At 33.5% G+C, this 21,890-nt stretch overlaps 2 protein-coding genes across 9 annotated transcripts in view; one reads left to right on the top strand and one right to left on the bottom strand.

Moving 5' to 3' along the window:
- The first annotated feature begins 954 nt into the window (after positions 1-954).
- Positions 955-4,911, top strand: Nup107 (nuclear pore complex protein Nup107). The gene is made up of 7 exons (XM_012374154.2): positions 955-1,619; positions 1,736-2,217; positions 2,358-2,565; positions 2,931-3,781; positions 3,921-4,238; positions 4,305-4,568; positions 4,661-4,911. Exons 1-7 carry the CDS (start codon positions 1,112-1,114, stop codon positions 4,760-4,762), a joined length of 2,733 nt encoding a protein of 910 aa, XP_012229577.1. The 5' UTR covers positions 955-1,111; the 3' UTR covers positions 4,763-4,911.
- The window catches only part of LOC105676246 (protein Skeletor, isoforms B/C), a 66,159-nt gene continuing 49,100 nt past the window's right edge, over positions 4,832-21,890 (bottom strand). For 7 of the 8 annotated variants that reach the window (XM_067354703.1, XM_012373985.2, XM_067354704.1 and 4 more), the window contains 8 exons: positions 15,192-15,430; positions 14,582-14,762; positions 14,088-14,108; positions 13,628-13,994; positions 12,571-12,891; positions 11,962-12,085; positions 11,533-11,827; positions 4,832-11,380 (listed from right to left, as the gene is read on the bottom strand). In XM_067354703.1, coding sequence (XP_067210804.1) covers positions 11,240-11,380; positions 11,533-11,827; positions 11,962-12,085; positions 12,571-12,891; positions 13,628-13,994; positions 14,088-14,108; positions 14,582-14,762; positions 15,192-15,430 — 1,689 coding nt within the window. In that variant the 3' untranslated portion in view covers positions 4,832-11,239. The remainder of the gene's footprint in view (positions 11,381-11,532; positions 11,828-11,961; positions 12,086-12,570; positions 12,892-13,627; positions 13,995-14,087; positions 14,109-14,581; positions 14,763-15,191; positions 15,431-21,890) is intronic. The other variant, XM_067354705.1, reaches the window with a different exon arrangement.

Below are 21,890 nucleotides of genomic sequence, written 5' to 3' on the forward strand. Positions count from 1 at the left end.
CGTATTGTTCAGCTCTTTTTAACTAAAGTATTTTGCATTATACATAAAACTTTTGAACGTTTAAATGATTTTATTGACATATTATTGACATATTGGCATATTATTTTCATTTTGTATTATTGTTCATTTTGTATTTATCTTGTATATTATTTCAATGGAATACAGGATAATATATTAAGAAAAATTGTAATAAGCTAAATGTCCCAATGGCTGTGTGAATATGTCTCAATCTCCGAAAATATATGAACAAAATAATTTTTTAATATTCATAAATATAATGTCCGGAAACTGTGGTAAATTTACATATCCAATTATTTTTGCAAATATTTAATATCGTCGTTTAATAAATGCAAATTTTGGTTTTAAATTTCCGCGAAGTAAATTTTAATCTTTATTATATAATATTAAAAATATTAGTTTTATAGAAAACATCACATCTTTCATAATAATTAATTCTTAAATATATTGCCACTGGAACATTTCTCTTAAATATTGTAAACTTGTAAAAATCTTTTTCTCATTTGTACAAAATATTGTATTAATATATTGTATATTATATTGTATATTATATATTATATTATATAATTGTATATTGTATTACATATATATGTATGTATATCACATTATTGCATCTATATGCAGCATTGTTGTATATATTTCTTCTTCATTTTATATGTTTTCTGAATTTAATATTATTTATTGTATACTATTATTATATTGTATTTGGTTTTATTAAAATCTTTTCTCGACAAACAATGTATTTTCACAACATTCTTTAAATTCTCTTTCCATTGAATGAAAGAAAATGAACACGGACATGAACCAACCAGGGCTTTTTTACCATCCCGGAAAATGGATGTGGCCATGTAGTTCCAGGCAGGCTGTAAAATGGATGTACGCGCCGCTAGTGTACAGCCTAAAAAAAGCGTCTTACGAAAAACAGCAGCGTGGCCACTTTCAGGTTTCTCTCTGGTAATATCGAATGTTGGTAATAGTGTTTCAAAGCGCGCGTACCGGTGTATTTATTTGTTAGAAGTTAATCTTTTTGTAACATTTTCAATTTTACATAGAAATTTCTTATCTAATATTGACGTTCTGTGACAAGTAAAAAATGGAATCGTTAAATGAAACTAAGGAAAATCTCGACCAATCTATTCGTTTGCAAAACAGTCAGCGAAAATCGTTTTTAAGGTTAAGTGGAAGAAGTAATACTCCCAAGAGGATATCATTGCAAGCCGGTCAATTACGAAAAGATGCCGATGACGGTAGGCAACTCAACGATACGCATAGCCCGAGAATTGCTGACAAGTCGTATTTCCTGGGATCTGGAGTTATAACAGACAACATGAATATTGATAGTTCGTTGACTCTTGCACCTCATGAGATTCGCGATATAATGATGCGCTCTGAGAAGAATGATATTACCATTAGGGAGATGATGGAAGATAGCACAGCAACTGGAGCAATTTTGAAAGCGAACGAGCCGTGGCGAGAGGCCAAAGCAAAACTCTATTATGATTTCTCACAGAGCATGCAGATGCACTTCTTTAAAGCACAGCTCTTTGACATTATCGCAGATTTCATACAGCATTGTACCGATACATTGGATATAATGAGAGGTACTAGATAATACTAAGAACCCTAAATATATGTTTTGTGCCATTATATTATTAAAATATTACAGCAAATATTAATATTACATGTCAGTTAAATATTATTGTATTTATTTCAACAGGCATGCAATCAAAGGTTGAAAATACAGATATAGCAGAAGATGAAATTTCTTTAGAGAGTGAGAGAAACACATGGAGACTGATATATTGTCTTTATCAAAACCGTATAACTAATGCTAACACACCTACTCAAATGGAACACGACGGATATGTCAATAATTACATCTCTGAAAAAGATGTTATAGAAAATTTTTATAAGTCTGAAAACTATATCAGGGAATATCAGTTGATTATTGATTGGTTAGAAAAGAATGCTCTGGATCAGGCAAACAAACATCCATCTATAGAGCTTTTCACTGACAAGACAGTAGCTTGGGAAAATACAATCCATCAATTGCAGAATCCACACTTAGGAATTGCATTTACTTCATCCAGACCATTAGTATCATCTCTTGATCCTGATGCACCGATACGAGAGGGTAAACCATTGCACGATCTAGATAGAGAAGATGATGCCAGACTTGAAAAAAGAATGTTTATAGAGGTATGTATAGACTACATATTTGCTTTTAATTAAAATTGCTCTAATTTATATAAATTGTTCATAAATGTAAGATAAACGTGATTTAAAAGAAAATAAAATAGAATTGTATCATATTTTAAGAAGATTTTTCTCTATCAAAGGTACGTTGTGGACGTCTTCAGAAAGCGCAAGCATTAGCTATACATTGTGGTCAATTTTGGAGAGCTGCGGGCTTATTAGGATGGATTCCTCATCATGATCCAAATTATAATAATCCATTAACAGACACTAAATTACCAATTGAAGGAAATCCTAACAGGAGTCTTTGGAAGTTATGTGCTTGGGAATTATCTCAAGATAAACGCATAGGTAAATATTTCATTAACAAATTATTTCATAGAATATTTTGTTTTTTATAACATCTTTTTCAGAGATGTAGTTATTGATATATCCGTCGTGTTCCATTTGAGTAGGTGTGTTAGCATTAGTTATACGGTTTTGATAAAGACAATATATCAGTCTCCGTGTGTTTCTCTCACTCTCTAAAGAAATTTCATCTTCTGCTATATCTGTATTTTCAACTTTTAATTGCAAAATTATTTTTAAATCTTCTAAGGAAATTATTAAGATCTATAATCAACACTAATTTTTCTCAGGAAACATTTATTTTTTGTACTTATTTATATGATTATAATTTATGTATTGTATTTGTAAATGATATGAATATTTTCCAGGTGTATTTTATCGTGCCATATATGCAAGTCTTTGTGGCAATGTCCAACAACTACTACAAACAGCAGTATCTTGGCAAGACGCATTATGGGCATATGTGAAAACCCTTTTAGACATTAAAGTTGAATCGGCATTGTTAACGATGGCAAAAGTTTATACAAATATGCCAGAAGAATATTGGAAGAATGAAATCACATTGGAAGATGCGTTTAAAGAGCTGCATGCGTCAAAAAATCCAAAAATACGTGCCCAATCTAACAATCCTGATCAATTAATACAAAAATATATAATATTAGATCAGATACCAAAGTTAATGGAAGAGATTGACAGTATGCTAGATAGTGGAAGCTGTGACTCTCAATTTCTCAGGTTTCTGGCACATCTGATATTATTTTTCAGACAAATCGGGAAAAGTACAAAAGATAAAGTAGAAGACAAAATATTGTTGGCCTATGTTCGGGTTCTAATTCAAATGGGCGATCCAACTTTAATTGCATTTTATACGGCTACGCTGCCTCAGGAGGACCAAATAACGAACTACGCCTCTTATTTAGAGAATGTTACAGAACACGAACAACGTAAGAAGTCTTTACGTGCAGCGGAAGATGCAAACTTGAATGTAGAAGCTATTACAAAATTAGTAGTGGAGAATATACGCAAGAAAAATATAGGAATTGATCGATCAGATCTAAAAGGAACCATCACCGATGCAGATATGGAAAAGATCGATGCATTGGACTGGCTGATCTTCTATCAAAGTCAGAGAGAGGAAGCTTTATGGCAAACAAACGCACTTATCAGATACTTTTTAACTAATGAAAAGGTTGACGCGGCACGGAAAGCATTTAATAAGGTACGGATTAAATGGTTAACTGCTATAGCTATTATATTGACACATTTAAGAATTTTAGCACAATTTATATGCGAGTTCTATGATGAATTGCTTTTACCAATATATAATTAAACGGTAATTGTTCTCACATGTTTTATAGATCCCGACAGATTCAATTGAATCGGTCATGACTGAGTATCCAAGTATAGAATGCACACTTACGAATCTTACGATATCTAACAATTTATCCAGAAAACCAGCTGCTTCGATAAAGGAATATCTTTGTTATAAGACGTATCTTGATGCTCAAGAGGGTTTTAGCGAATGGTTCTCTCATTATCATCACGGCAAACCTACCCCTCCGGAAGAATTGCGAACGTACGCTACGTTTACCGAAAAGGTTGCGCACGATCACAGAAAGACACAGTACAATTCCGAATTCAAAAGATGGAAAGACACGATGCAGCATCACACGGAGGTACGCGAAAAACACGAGGGTGAAATATAACAAACGAACGCAAATATAAAATTGTACTCTTTTCAGGCGGTAAAACAGTTGTTATTTAATGTTTTACTGTTCCCCGACGGCGGTTGGCTCGTCGATTCGAAAACTGCAAATAACGAGGAGAACGAGGAGTCGTCTACGCCCGAGGATGAGCTTAGGGAACATCAATTGGAAAAGTTACGCGAACTTTGCATTCCTAAGATCACACTTCTACTACATTCGGTCATGTCCGAAATGAACGAGCATGCTGACAGCATTCAACTAGCTGACATACTTGCCTCCGAGCAACATCAGTTGTACAAAGCACGTATTGATAGCAGAATAACTGTGATGAATATTTAAATATGAATTTCACGGAAATGTGTATTAATATATGTATCCACTTATTTGTGCAGGTATTTTCGAAGGAACGATTACGCGAAGTATTCAAAAAGATCTGCGAATCTTCTCTTGTTCTGATGGATCAAAAGAAAGATCCTTGGGGATATTCTAAATAAAGTGTAACTATGTAATATATAAATCTGTATGTATGTACAGTGCTGTTTATATTGTCTGTATTCCTGACATTTTTCTTTTTTTTTTATAAAACCAGTTTATTGTCAACCACAAGAAGTGAATATAAAATTTGATACAATGTTCAATATAATTCATAATCATAATATATCATATACCTTGTGATTACTTAGATATGCTCCTTTCACCCAATTGTTAATAAATGTAGCGCTATTAAAGCCATTAAGATTAATGTGTGAAATATGACCAAACTCATAATAGATAAAAAGAACATCCTGAGACACATCTCGCAGGGACACTTAGAATTCGATGACAGTTAATAGACACTTCTAATCTCAATTCGAATCGCATATAATACCGGATATAGATTTGCGTGCGCAAATTAACAAGTACACGTTCGTACGGAATACAATAACACCAAAATAAAGCAATGCATTCCGTACAAATCTAAATGAATGTCATACGTTAAAGGATCGTAATGATATGTGGTTTATTGTATATTTATTCTATTGTCAAAGAGAGTGATATTTTTTGTCGACGAGAGCAGTCTTCATTTCACAAAACTTTGCCTTTCCATAATCACATAACGTGATTTTGATACGTGCGCCTTCCAATTAACGTTACAACCTAGATAGCAAAATATTAGCAATGTTAGTTGTTTAGCAAATTTGATGTTAATTCGTGATCAAATTTATTGTTCACATTATTATCTGTCAACATTGCTAACATTTTGCTTACTGGTAAGTCGATTAGAATACACGATATATCACGTATAGACTATATAAAGAAAATTAACATTTGACAAAGTGTCTTCTATTTAAACAATCGAAATTTTACGACGCTCGCATGCTCCGTCAATTTTTTATCATATGTATTTCTTTATCATATGCATTTTTTTATCATCGATGCATGTCAAATTACAATTTAAACGATAAAGATTGACTTCTTATTAAGTACTTTTTACGTTCGTGAAGTAATGTAATTGATGCGCACGGACATATTATTAACATTTTAGGTAAAATTACTTCAAGACGAATAAAAAAATATAGATACTATTTAAAACAACTTTCTCTAACACGTATGATTAAATCATCGTGAGTTTATCTTAATTGGTGAGATGAAGCTGTTTAACTGCCTAAGAAAAATCCTAATCATGCTGAAAAATAACAAGATTTTTGGAAAGATACATCAAATTGTATATCACAAACAACAGCAAGTTTAAAGGACGTCTAAAAAACTTTTAAGCTTCAACGTTTTAAATAGATTTCTTTGTGGACGCTTTCACATACTTTTTTTGCTTTTTATTTGTGTTGTTTGCATTAAATGGATAGACTCGATGATATCTGTTTGTTCACTCAGCAAGATTACTATTGTCCACCTTTCAGCACTTATCATCTAATGTAAAGTCCCCGCGGTGAAAAAAGGATGTCATAACATGTAACGTCAGAAGCGCGTTTCAACAATCGCTTGTTACTGAATTTAAACTCCTACTACGCAGATACATGAGAGTTAAAGTCGCACGTGGGCTTACAACAGATTGTGCATTCACTCGAAACAGGAGGTCATGTGTATCTTGTTCATTCGATAGAGTCTGCAATAACGATTAGACAATTAGTGGAGTTAATTGTTAGTTAAGCTAGCCTAACACGTAAACGTTGAAGAGAAACAAAAGGGTTGACAATTTGAAAGTTCTTCGGATACAATTCGCGTAAGACGATCAATTTCATTCATCGACTAATCCTTTATTCGCTACCAGAGATGTTCTAATCGCTAATACGAATGCGCTTTTCGTGTGCGGAACGATATACCTAAAAAATCCTTAAAGATGAGCGTCCTGCCTATCAGACTTTTCCAATGGAATTATTTTCGTGAAATTCTTTCATTCTTTCTAAAGACCGGATACATCAACATCTATTTGCATGTGTGTGTGTGATTAAACTCTCAATTTCTTTTCTATTATTGATAAGACCTCACCTTGAAGAGAAACAGCAAGCGATTAAACTAGATTTCATAGGATCAAAGTGCCAGGTAAAACATAGATTAATTTGCTTCAAATAATAACGAAAGAGATACATTAAACAAATGCATTGAAAAATATCAATTTCTTGCGTACATATATTCTTCTAAAAAATTATCAAAAATACTTCAAAAGTTATTTTTTTAATTTTAATATCATAAAATTAATTCTTGATTTCTTTCAACGATAAGAAAATATTTAGAATTCAATAAATTCGACATCTTTTGATAATCCTCTTTAATTAATTAACTAATTTGGGATGCAAGGCTTCATATTTTTCTAGATAATATAGATATAAAGAATAGAAAAGATTACATCGCTAATGTTGTTGTAACCGTTCTGAAATTGTCACTCCATATTCCACAAAAGCTTCTTTTGTGGAATGCGATATTCGCATAAATATTGAGCGCAATATGATTCGACTTCGTCGTTCCGTACATGTTAACACAGCACCTCATTTCTCGCTTAATACAAACTTTAAAATAATTACCGCAAACTCTTATAACTATCTATTCTTATTAGAGTAATTACAAGATCGTTCGTATTTAAGTGATCCATTTTACAATGTATTGTCTGAAATATCAGTTTGCGCGTGTACAAAGCTAGTTGTCAAATTTCAAAACGTATGTAATAATTGCGCGAAAGGGAGAAGCACAAAGCAAAAATGAATGAGAAGTCTTTGCAATATCGCGCATTATTTTTGTACGTATTGAATGCTAAAGCTAAATAAATGCCGATATAAAAATGGATAATTCTCTCTGCCGATGCAAAATTATAATTGATTCTTGTCGGTCTTAAAAATACTTCAAAATTTACGACAGAATTTCAAACGGAAATACAGCATTGCAAAAATTTCCGGGCAATTATTAATCCAAATATCGATGCCTTTAATAAGTCGACGTTATTACAAAATAATTACAGTATACTTTCGTAAGATCGCGACATATATATATATTGCTCAAAATGTTTCCACGCGTAAATAGAGACTTCGAAAAACGTATGAAATCTAGAAAGGTAAAACGGTTAAAACGCAACGGAAAATTTGCTAAAGACAACCTTCCAAAATTTTGTTTGTAAAACCTATCGTTAGCTATAATTATCATTCGCTAATTGTCACCGGCACCCGCACTGCTTATGGAAAATCGCGTAAACGTTCAGTAATCCATAATATGATAATGCGAGATAAGCTTTATTCTATCGCACCGCACTTTTGTCGCTCCACATGTCTTATATAGTAAATCGTGTATGGATGGAAGCTTACAAGTAGACCATGTGTGTTTTAGTATGTTAATTCAAAGATAGGATCTAGAGTTGTAAATATTACGCGCTAAATACCGCTAACAATTCGAAATCACGTTTGAAACTGTACAACATTGATGATGTATAACCAATCATGTACTATGCCGAATGACTAATATTTTGAATTTAGTCTCCAGAAGCACTTTTGCAAATACATTCCTTTAACCCTCTTTTTTACGCATTAATGTACAGTAATATAGCCGAGAAATTTCCTTAGGACCTAAGCTATTATTTGTCCTTATTAACTAACAACTTGGGACGTTATCGGGCTGCTCCTGGAAAAATGGTAATGCGCGTCGATGAATTCAAGAAATCGCGTAAGTCAAACACAATCGCGAACAGGTAAAACTCTCTTTCGGGCAATTAAATAAAACTTGGTTCTTATAAACGCGTAAAAGTAAAAATATTAACTCTTTACTACTTCACGTAAATTTGTAGAATTAACTTCAGACAAGAGACAATTTCAAAAAAAGATGTATAAGAAAGTTTTAGAGGCGACTTGAGCTTAAAGATTATTCAATGTTTCGACTTAACTTTATCAATTATTGAAATTTTAATAAAAATTTTATTTGTACTCGCACGCACTACGAATGATATATTAATCTATATATGTATATATTATTGTCTATACATTATCTGTACATGTGTATCATGCGAAATGGAACATTTCATCTAAGTGACTTACGAATTATGCTTTATTGCAGAATAATACACAGTTTGTAATTTGTCTCGTACATTTATATATACGAGTGATTGATCCGTACACATGTAATTTATTATTTGAATTTATGAGTTTTGATTACGATTTAAAAAAAAAAAAAAGATCTTTTCTGGGAGCAGCCCGTTTCTATTATAAATCCTGCAAGTTGATAATTTATTATTGTCATTCACAGAAGTAGGAGTTTCATCCGCTTACAAACTAGAATCTGTTACTTTCGAACGATTTTCTTAGAAAAAACGAACGAATGAAAAATATAGCAATAGCCTACGTCTCGAGCCAAGATCTCTTTATTGATCGGGATTGCTCTCGAGTATTGTCATATCGAAAATTCAGCGACACAAACATCAATTAAATGTTTTTATTGTCATTTATTCAGTTATGTCGCGGGCTCTTTATAAATACAGTTCTTTTATAAGACACTTATCCTTTTTATAAAAAGCCATTCTATAAAAATTCGGCGCTTCATAAAAAGGCCCTAATTTTATAAAACGGCTGAATTTCTAAAGAGCCTACTAACACGGTAATTAATACCGTCCTTTAACGGCCTTAAACTTTCACGTCTCGCCCTTCATACAGCTAGATAATGTAAGTTTCAGAGTTCTGTTCTGTATACGTATAATACTCGTGAATATGCGCATGTAATTAAATACAGACTGGTCTTCGTGCGATAAGCAGTTGGATCGCAAAAAATTTTCTGCTGTAAATTTTGTGGACACCCCGGCACTTAGGAGCTGGACATACATTTAAAACTTGACATTACGAGAAACGTTACACTAAATTCACTATTCTAAATTGATTATGTATTCCGATGATTTCTCTTGGCTGCATATCTTATACATCCCTTGCACGTTATGCAGTATACGGTTTTATTTATGAGTATCTGCCACATATCGTTTTTTCGATCATTTTCTCGTGATTCAAAATTTTCCCTTTCTTTTACCACACTCTGCGAGAAATTATTTTCACGACTCGCAACGTTCACAAAAACACATAACGATGATGTCAATATAAAAAACAACATTAAAATGATCTCATGACTAGATCAAATGAAGTAGCTGGCTTTAGAAAGCAATTGTTATTGTCGGCTTTTCCAAGCATGTTTTGATAGTTGAAGATTTTCTCTCGATTTAATGGGACGCGACAACAGTCCTTCCGACTATACTGACATTCGATCGTTATATTCTGTGTAACATTATTATATTTATTATATATTGTGTAACAATTATATATTATTCTAAATAAAATTCGCCAGTATTAAACATTTCAAGGAAGAATTTAAAATCGTTTCTTTTGCGATGTTTCCTGCATATTAAATCGTAGCTTTAACTCATGCGATACGCTTCACGCACAAGAGACCAGTTCCAAAGTACTATATGGTGTCCTTTCGCCGAGTGGGTCCTAATTCTTGTAATTAAAGACATTTATCATTTGTACCCAAGGCACATTTTTTAACTTTCATTCCGTTTTAGGAAGGTCCACTCTATAGTATATACATGTTATAGCATTGTTACACGTACAGAGGATAATTTGTAACTTGCATCACCCTTAAGTATTACTTTTTCTTTACTTTCTTGTACATAATTCACATTTCGTTAGCCCTCTTTCGTTTACTACTCTACGTATTATTGTCAAGTCGACAGCATTTATAAATGTATTTCTTATGTACTATTCTTGATTTAAAGTTATGTTAAGATCGACTATAGCTTTGTGCAAAATTTACATTGTACATGTACCGCTGATGCAACATCGCTGATCCCCCATCGCGAATTTAAATATATATGTAGTTATACGTGGATCAGCCTTCCTGAATACAAAGTTGGCATATTCCTCTTCTAATAACAAATGTTCGTTTATTATTGTCAGAATTTTACTGGGTTTTCAGTCCTGACTGTGTAAATTATTGTCAGATTTACTTTGGTTACCCCATCCTGATCACAATTATTGTCAGAATTTTATTGGCTATCCAATTCTGATTATTATTGTCAATTTGATTTTATATCGTCAAAGAATATTGAAATTTCGCGTTCCTGTGTACATGTTCATACATGTATACGTGTGTTATGTATGTATATGTGTATCTGTATGTGTATATGTATATATATATAATATATATATATATATATATATATATATATATATATATATATATATATATATATATATATATATATATTATATATATATATATATATATATATAATATGAAATATTGAATCTGATAGATCTTAAAAATATTTTGCTAATCTTTTACCTTATAAGTAGATTTTTTACGTGCTAAATACTTTCTTACAACCTTGTATCGTGTTTCGCCGATTTAATAATCTTATGTATATCGTAGGTTTCTTGATCATCTTAAATTGATCAATTTTCGTCGTTATCTTCATTTCCTATTTGTCCGGCGTTAAAAGAAAAAAACCCAACGATTCATCTCAAGAATAAAAATAGTACGACGATAAACGCCACGAACGTCGTAAATGTAGGCAAAACTTGACTGACGCCGCTAGCTTTTCCATATCCTACGTCGACGACGTGAATCTTCCATCCCAAATGAGTGTGCGTGAAACACTGAATAAAAGAAAAAGATACAAAATATATGATAATATTTAGTGTCGAAAATTTCGCAAAATGAAATAAATTTTAAGCCATTTACCATGGAAATAGTTCATATACTGACAAACAATCGATTGATTTCTTATTTTTTCTTTATAAATTTGTACCTGATAATATACTAAATCCGGTGTGTCTTTCTCTACGGTCCATACAAGCTTGGCAGGTTCGCCCATATCACACTTAAGTTCAAGCGTTTCGAAGAAGCTCTTAAATGTCTCGTAGTTGTCTGGATTCTCTACCGTGGTACGGACCCATTCGCAATAACGACCGGCTGCGGTCGGGACAGCATATCCCTCCTCATCCAGCTCTACGCCGGCATATACCTTTTCCTCTTCTTGTTCCTCAATTTTTTTCTGTCCCATACCACCTTGTGCACTGCTAGTTATGTAGAATGGATGATATCTGTCGATAGCATACGAACGTTTTACATAAAGCTTCTACAGTGCCATAATATTTCTGTGCAGAGGTGTTATAGCGATCTCGCGCTACGTATGTGCACTTTGAACGGTGTCATTGCGAATAAGAATTCAACTCACCTAGCAGGATTAGAAGGTCTGTCTCCACCCTCTACAATGAAAGTATAAGTCTGACCTCGCTCGACTTGGAGCTCTGGGATCAGCTGGTCATTGATGTACCATGCAATGCCCCAAGAGGGTGTACCTAAATTGCAATAAAGATTCAGTCGCTGATCAATAAGCTCAAAATACTATATAAATTTTTTAATGATTATTCTTAGCATTACAATGCTTATATTAATACTGTTTAGTATAACTGTTAAAAGATAGTTTAGCATGACTTTAAAAAAATAATAGAGCAAATTTTAAACAGTATTTTTTATGTTTATTCTGCAGCATTATATGTACAAAAAGAATTGATAGAAATTATGTAAATATATTCATAGCCCAAATATTTATAAATCAGATGTAGATTAAAAATATTTAGAAAATGCTACTAAAAAATACATTGACAAATTTATTAATATCATAGATATCTAATAAAACATATTTCTAAATTAAAATTTAATTAAATAACACTTGGTGTATTAAGAATTTCGTTATTACATTAACATGGTATAATTTTTTATTTTCTAAAGAGAAAAGAATTTTAAAAAACTTTTAAATGTGCCGTGATCACACACACAATACCTGTTATATGCGAGTATCCCCTTTTTGAGCCAGTCGGTCCAATTCTTGCACTAAAAGTATGTTTATCAGTGATAACAGCCGGTGTCCAAGGTTTAAGTATGGCATCGTATGAAACATTGTACAGAGAATTTGTACAATCGTGCACATTTTTTGCCGTAAAATCAATACGAATATCCTCAGTGTTTACATCGAATTGCTCATGAGCATTGGCTTCGCCCCTTATATTTAGAGGTCCGATGGCAACAATCACACTCATTTCCTTTTCTAAAATCATCTTGTCCATCACTGGCTCATTAGTCCTCAAAGGACGCATGTATGCAACTGTAATTGGAATAAATCGCAAAACGATTATTTTTCGTATTTTAACTTAGTCCTATGTAGTAAATCTTCAAATTTCAATACATCGCAGTAAAATTTAGGCCTACTAAATGACATAATATAAGATTCTAAAGGATATAAATATTATAAATAAATAAAATGTACATTTTAACATTCATCACAGTAAGAGAAATTTGAATTCCAAAATAATGTTATAAAATCACTATTACTACTTGATATGCCAACTTGTTCTAATTTAGTTAATTATTAAATAAACAAAAATAAACTTTTGTTACATAACTGATGGTAAAAATTTTACGTAAAATAAAAACCAACGAGGAAATAGTCGCATACCCAAATAGCCAAGTATTAGCAATGTTTATATGCTCAAATTTGATTAAATTCACTGTCAATCTGTCAATATCGCTAATATTGCTTTGTAAGATATATATTGGATTGTATAATAAATAAATTCGGATTTTCTTATAAAAAGTGTTATTGGTTTTTACGCAGCACGCTTAAAAAATCGTAATACGGGCTAAATTTGATACAACATCGACAAACAAATATTTAATTTACGTGTCAATCAAACTGCCTAACGAAAAAAGTAGACAGATTCATTTAAAAAATCCGAAATTACTTATTACACAATTTAGTATACAATAAGCGCATACATTAGCCGCATACGTTATTTCCTCTGCTCCAATCGCTTATATGTATGTATAATAGAAATGTGTACCCGATGTTATGCCGTTCTTCCGGTCTCCACTTACGAACACCGCGTCGTTTCGCCCACCGATCCTTTTATCCGGACATACGCCCCTCTTGCCGTTGCACTGAGCAAGATCTGACACGTGATAATCTTCGGCAAAGAATTTGCCAGTGATATTGTCGAACCCGACTACGACGACATCGCCACCCATCATTCGGGCTCTGCCCTGCTGACCCGACAATCCAAACGCTATGTACTGATTCTCTTCGATGCGTCCTGAGAGCCGAATCTGCACATCCTCGTTCATCAGCTCCCACTGCACTTGAACACGGCCCTGTAGCATCTCCTTACAATTGATCACAGTTCCTTCCTTAGGTCTCGGTGTGCTACTTGTCTGGAAAGGAAAATAAAAGGACGTCAGTCGTAATTTCACTGCAACAGAAGTATTGCAGAAAAATTGTTCAGGCATTGATCGTATAGTTCTTACCGGATTGTACCACCACGGCGGCTATTCCATTTAAAAATCAAAAACAACGTTATTATTGAAGCAACATATTAATACAAATATAGAACTAAAAATAAGTCATCATATTGATTAATATGTATCATAAGAATAATATAATTTTGTTACATCATCGAAAAGATAAGTTAAAGAATTCTTAAAATAAAATTGACAGTCTCGACTTTTGCTTATCCGTGAAGCTTATGCAGTTGCCTAAAAATGACCAAAAATAAGAGTCTTGCTAAAGTTCCATTAGCGGCTAAAATTACGTGTATTTCATCACGAAAAGATGCGAATGTCCCTCTTCACCACAGTGCATTCAATACACCTCTACTAAAGCAAAGCCTTTCATCGCGTGTATCAAAGAGCGCAGAGTCGCGTATATTATCATTTCATAGTGAACGTTAATGAGGGTATGTAAGGGCGGCAAAGTTTCGAACGTATCAGGCTGGTGGATTGGAGAACTCATTTTGGTTTACCGTAATTTTCGTTTGGCCGAGAGCTGGAGGGACGTCGAGGTCCTTTGGAATTAGAACATGCCCGAAATTGTGTCTGTATTCAACGCACCACACCGCAAGCCAGCTGATATCGTACACTGTCAAGCTCCCCGGTAGGACGATCTCAATGTCCACTCCTTCGTATCCTCTTAATGGTGCCAAACTGTCGGCGGATCAGATTAATAATCATTTCGCGATTGTAATAAATACGTCTTAAAGTGTAAACCCAGTTCTCTTATTATCCCCAAAATATTACGTTTCTCAAGGAGTGTACTTGAAATAATATTTTAAAATACATTCTTCTCAGAATACATAAATAAAAAATTGCATTGTTAAGTAAAATTTATTTTTATGTGAAAATGTGTAAAACAAATTTGCCGTTTTAAAATAAATTGCGCCGCAAGTAATAAATTGTATATTTCATTCGACAAAACTGTGTAATCAAAACGAGTTTTTGAACTGATTTCCATCTAATTTATTGCATGCAGAATACATATTTAATTATTGGTTTTTAGATAGAAATTAATAATAATTTTCACACAAAGTAAGTTATTAATATTATTTTACTGCACTGATATGCGTTTTAACTTACCTGCCCACTTCATTGGGGACCTTGATACCGAAATGGCTGGGTTCCGAGCCATTGCCCACCCAGAAATAAGCGTCTGGACCGCCGCCGTCGTAATGCAAATTCGGAATGTAGATGGTTTTGCTGTCTAGAATACTGATGTTACCGCTGCGGAGACCGTGCGCCAATCTCGAAAACTCGGGAAGTACTTGCAATTTTGGTACTTTCAAATTATCCGGTATGAAAACGTCGCCGAAATCGACCTAAAACATATAAGAATACACATACTTACTTCTACGCGCAACTTTTTATAACAATCACTTTTGCACAGATTGCTTTATATTTTCGATAAATCTCTACATATTTCTTGTATATTAACATTTTATTTTAATTCTGAATAATTTACCGAAAATATTTTAAAAATAATTAATCTTGATAAAAAAACTATGGAATAACGATTACAAGAGCGTAGCTTATGTAAAAAAAAAACAGAACGTTACATTACATATGGATTATACATATATTTGTTTGCAATTGGAGACACTTTCCCAAGATCACCCCGGCAAGCTCGCTAATTTATCCTTCTGAAGACATGCATTTGCAGCCTTGCGGTGTCGAAAGAATCGATCTATCATTCCGACGTTCGAGCTGACGTACCAATAAAAGGTTTTGGCTCGTTTATATTCTAAGTTCCGTCAAACGTTTCAGTGCGAGAAGAGGAAGTCGAAAAGAAAGAAGCAGAAAGAAAGAGAGAGAGGGAGAGAAAGAGAGAGAAAGAATGACAGAAAGTAAAGGAGCAAGTTATCGGTCGAAGGTCCGTAAAATCCGAGAAACGGATTCCACTCTTCGTCGTATAGCGAGCACGGCCCCATCCGTCCTCCTTCTCCAGGGAGCGTTTTGTGGGAGAAAATTCAACGTTTGTCGCGATTTCTCAACTCATTCCGAAACCCTGAACAAATCTATTCGTAAATGGCGAAACAGCGAGCTTATATTATATCGGCTTTCCTCGAGAGTGGATTTTCTTCATTTTTCGGTCTCATAAGAATACTCTAATCGGGTTTCTACAAAAACAAAATCCTCTATTAAAAACTTTCTTACACAAGCAAGTCTGAATAATAAACACAAACCAGTCTTAATATTTTTACATTCATTAACCGCTGTACATAATCATTATGCGACGTGCCTAAGCGCGTAAATTTTTGACAATCTGATCGTACTTCAAACATCGTACATTCCATTTAAAAACTATTGTAGCTTCATTTTCGTATAAAAATTTTCGTTTCTAAATGAATTCAGGCATCTGCTATTAACAGGTATTACGGTTGATCTGGGACATCCTGTCTTGATTTTAATCAATTCATCAGTGTACAGTAGTGTTATTATATTTTCCTTGCATACATATCACTTGCGCAGTCACGCTCGCATATTTTGTAAATTTAATTTTACAAATTTGACTCTAGCTTTTACACTAGCTTTTTGAAAGTAATTGCATTGACATAAAATTATGCGCTGCTTTCCGCGGAAATTAAAATGAATATATTATAATTACGAGTAAAGCTTCTCATTGCAATTCTGCGTCCCAATTATGATCAGTAATTGGATAATTAAAATTGAAATGAGCTAATTGCTGCTGAAACAGAAGTTGAATGATACTGCCGCGAGAAAAATTAAATCATGATAAGTTGTGTGTATGCGGGAAGACAAGAAGTTGCCCTGCTGGCAAGCAGTTCGTTAACTAGGATTATGTCTTTGAGATCGCAATGAGCTGTAATTTTCTCTGAAAACAGCTTCCTCAGGAATATGCTGTGAAAGTTATGAGTATATTTTGCAGAATTCTGCGTGCAGTACACAAATCAGCGGCGTAGAAGTTTCTTCGGTCTTGCAAAAGTTTCTTTGTGCGACAAACCGCCGCACGCCAATTTCATCTCTAACAAGCACAACTGGCAAAGTGACTGGAAAATTCGACATTAGCGTGTACCATTACTAGCGCTGCGATTTACATTTCAACTTTGGTCACATCTTTTGAAGTTCTTTAAAAGCTCTTTTTTTAATTAATTCTCCAATGTCGACCGTGCTCCTTAACAAGTTATCAAAGATGTCATAAAGTACAAATACAGATTGAGTCTTTTACTTTCTCATTCGCAAAATTTTAGCTTTACGAAGATTATTCGTTTAGAAAATAGAAACCATAAATACAAACTAAAATATTAGTCATAAATGTCGACAAAAATATTTCTAATTATGTCAATGCGATTTGTAAGTTTGATATGTAGATATAAATATTTAATTTAACCCATTAAATATGTTTTAATGTTAGATACATTTGAATTTACTTTCATTTCTACCTTCTCTTAATTTCTATAATTCGCAAATTCGACATAATTACATTATGTTATATGTGCCATTAATAGATAATTAATTCACAGTCGAGTCGATCTAGATTTTGTGGAAACCTCTATAAAGACAATTTACGAGTAAAGGACTTACTTATTTCTAAATTTCTCATTTCACGGCTAAATTAACGGCATGTGGTCGTGTGCACTAAAATCTCATCATTAATAATAATTATTATCGACGAGTCGAGACGGACTCCCTCGAGATTCCGAAATTTGCATGCGCATTAATCCCATTTCGTTTAAGGGCTCGTCAATCATACCGCCCTCGTCTAGCTGATGGCGGTACGTCGAGCTCAGAAATGTTCTGTACGAATGAGCCGCGAGACGGACTTAATAACATTTTGGACAGGGCATACTTAAAATTAGCCTAATTGTACTTCCTTATTATTTTCCAAGAAAGGCTGCAATTTGATAGTATTATCCGAAAAAGTTAGAGGAATTATATAGTTGCGTCACATCTAATACCATATACAAATCCAAATTATTTACGCTATTAAATCCTACCATAATATAAATATATTGTTATGCTTTCTATAATACAAATAAGAGAAAATAGACACAAAATTACGCAACGTTACTATATATATCGACTAAATTTGAATTTTTTTTTAAAGATAATATTCTCTTCCTTAATCTGAAGAAAAAAATTGGATACAAAAAATTAAATTAAAAATTTCATAAAGAATTAAAACTAATATACTGAAGGAATATAAAGGAATATCGTTACGATGATAAAAAAATATAGGTATTATATTTTTTTTAATATTTTGTCGATATTTTAATGACCTTTCAACAGTTATTTATTTTATTTTGTTATGTATTATTTATTGTAAAATACTATTTGCCGAAATACAATTTCTTCTACTTAGCACAACACAATTGATTGTAATAAAAAATACTGGAAATTCTAAACTAAATTTACATTTGAGCAGTAATTACTCTTTGTAGTGGAACAACAAAAAATTACTCCATTCTGTGACATTTAACTCCTACGCTGTCACGTATATCGAATAAATGGTAAATTTGATAACACCTACGCAGCTTTCCTTAATGATCAATAGTTTCTAAACGATGATGTAATAAATACGAGCATTTTCCACTGGACTCAAAAGCAACGTCTATTTATCAGCATGCTGGTTCACGTCTTACGTCACAACTTGCTATAGATAGAATGTAATCCGTTGTAAAATATCAAATATTTCAACGAGTGTTAACACCCACGTAATAACGCGTTTCAAAAGGTTCTCTGCGTTGGCGGTAATTCTCAAGGCACAAAACATGGAAAAAATATTTCCACGTTTAATCTTCACGATTTAGCGATTATTTTTTGTTCATTTAATGGTGTTCTATTTGCGCTGAACGATATATAAAGGATGTAAAATATAATACGACAAATAAATTTTATAAAACTGGGTGCAGAGAGATTTTAACACGATAATAAATACAATAATTAATTGATACATTATTATTTGCAAACTATTGTTTAAACATATGTACGTACATAGCAATAAATGTATCTAAATGAGACATTTAGCAATCAAAAGATATTTAGCGCGTGTAAATTCGTGTCTATTCCCTTCCAATTATACAAGGCGTAACGATATATTCGTATTACGATTGGATTATCAAATATCTGACCGTTACGGAATTTTAAAACCACTTGCCACAGATTCAATTGCGTAGATATCGAAGTATATATCCAGGTGCACTCGATAACGAAATATCGCCAATAATTAAGTAAACGGCACTCAAAAAATTCGAATGTATCTTCAAAAAAAAATCTGTACGAATATTGGCGCGAATTATGACTCGCGTGTTATAACGGTTAGAATATAACAAAGATATTTATAATATAGATAAGTGTGTACAGTTATTTTAATGCAGCTTGTATAATCTGACGACTGGAAAGCAAATTGATAAATTTAAGATGTAGAAGTATCTGTAAAAATTTAAAAAATTGCATTAACGCGCGTTCAACCGAAGGTAATAATATAAACTGACAAGTCTTTTCCATAAACTTGGGAAAATGGAATTTAAAATTAGATTCGAATCGATTCTCTTCAAGATTGGATGAAACAAAAGTGAATTAAGCTATTGTTACATTCTTTAATTGTCAACGATATCCCGATTCAATTAATCCTCCTCCTTTCATTACGCCCCTGAATGATATCTATTTTTTTCTGCGATCATTTCCTGAGACAATACTAGCTCTGCGCGCTCGTTTCGATTATCTGCGATTGGCGACTGTTGCAATAGACACCCGCGCGTATCTCTCGGTTTATAAACCGGAACGTGACGGTACGAGGGTTCGTAGTCAATCCGATACCTTTGATGTAGCCGTTACACCCCAGGCCACCGAGCTTTTGAGCCGGGGTCGCTGCGATGGTTCCCTCTTCCCTAATAGACTGTTTATCTCGTAAGCTCAGATTTAGATTCGGATTAGGATCGATTATACGAGCGCATGTGTGCGTGCGCGTCAGTCAGGAGTGTTGCTGTCGTATGAATAACATTTCTTTTATTTTTACTGCGTAGAAAAGTCACACAACACTGTCGAAAATTTGAAATTTTAACACTCGACTTTGAAGTTGTTCGATTTAATTGGCAGTTTATTTAATTTTGATATTTTTGTTTCATACAACACCGCAGTTTCCTTTACTTGTCATCGAGTAAGCTTTACGTATAAACCGAAGGTTTCTATTTACACCACTGATACACGTGCACACCCTGACAATCGCTCGTCAGAAGTTATATTCCATGATATGGTCCACTAAAAGTGTTTGTCTCCGAAACCGATAAAACGCTCGAGGCTGCGCGCAAATTTGATCGCAAGAGATTCGCGTGATTGTCTTGGATGCTTTCAAAGCGTTACCGAATTAATGTGTGCTCGCCGTTTGTGATTTCGTTCGCAGCAAATATTTTAATTGACGTAGATCATTCTTATATATACGGCATTTAAAAGTCTGCGAGGATGTTCAAGGAAAGTATAAAATAACTTTATAAAGTAAAAATAATAATACTCACACGAATTAAATATTTGTAAAACATCTGTTAACAGTTATTAACTTATTAATCTCTTTATATCACAAATTTCCTCTCAAATATTCGCGAAATTTTGTTATGTATTATAAAATTAAACAAATGAGAAATATTTCAAGCTCGCTTATTGCGCTCCATACTCTCAATTTAATAACTGCTCGAGTTCAAATAATTGCTCGACATAGTTCAACTTTATCAGTATTAAAAAGTAAGTGTAACTTAAAAAAATGAGAATTCGAAATGCTTTTTCATCGTTATTTTTTACCACTTTTTTTCACGCTCAATTTATATGTATCTTAAAAATATTTATGTACATCTTTTTCCGTGTGCAAATGTTCATTTTCATAATTAAAATTCCAATATTCTACGAGCTTAAAATCTTAATAATCAATATTCGATATAACCGATATCACTATAGTGAAATGTCATAATGATCATCAATATCCGCCTACGCTCAGAAAGAAGAAATAAAAGTTATAGCACCGTATTTCTGTTCTCGCGTACATATTACGTTTTTTCGCTCCCCACGCAATCGGGAGATCTGTATGCTACTGATACACCCGTTATAACCGTGGGTGGCTACTCGAGCAGTCGATATTCAATCAAATAAATCCCCCTAACAAACTAGAGAGTCACGGATAGCATCGAGAAACAATTCGAGAAGGGAAGGGAGATAAAGTGATAGCGAGATGATGAGAAAGAGAGAGAGAGAGAGAGAGAATGAGGGAGAGAAATAAAAAAAAGCACACAAAGGAAAGAGAAAGCCGGAGCAGAAAAGGAGCGAATGAGAACAAGGGGGCATTACGTATCGCGGAGATTCCGGTTCCGAACCGAGACTGTATATTATTTTAACGCCTTATCAGACCCCTATCACCCCTCGTCGCACGAGACGCCGTCCCCCACGACAATCGCCCCCTGATGCGAGGCGCACGTCCTTTCGGAAATTGAGACATCGTCTCTCGTTAGGCGATGCAGTATTATGTCGTCCCTTGTGACCATTCCGCCGGTCGATTGCAACGAAGGCGTAAACGCAGTTTTATTGCTTCCATAATGCGATCAACACGTGCTTATTACATGCTATCATTCTTCAAGATCGATCGATTAAGCGAGAACAATGCCGCGACACAGGTGCAATAAATTCTGAAAAATGTATTGTACATATATGTGTGTTTATAACAAGTGGCGTTTTATAGTTTGATTTTCAACCTGCTACTTCTTTCGCGTTGTTTTTTTCTTCCTTCTTTCGAAAATTATTGTGTCGAAAGTATTTTACACAAGAGTCTTCTAAGAC

The sequence above is a fragment of the Linepithema humile genome, chromosome 5 (genome assembly GCF_040581485.1).
Source record: "Linepithema humile isolate Giens D197 chromosome 5, Lhum_UNIL_v1.0, whole genome shotgun sequence".
Taxonomy (NCBI): Eukaryota; Metazoa; Arthropoda; class Insecta; order Hymenoptera; family Formicidae; genus Linepithema; species Linepithema humile.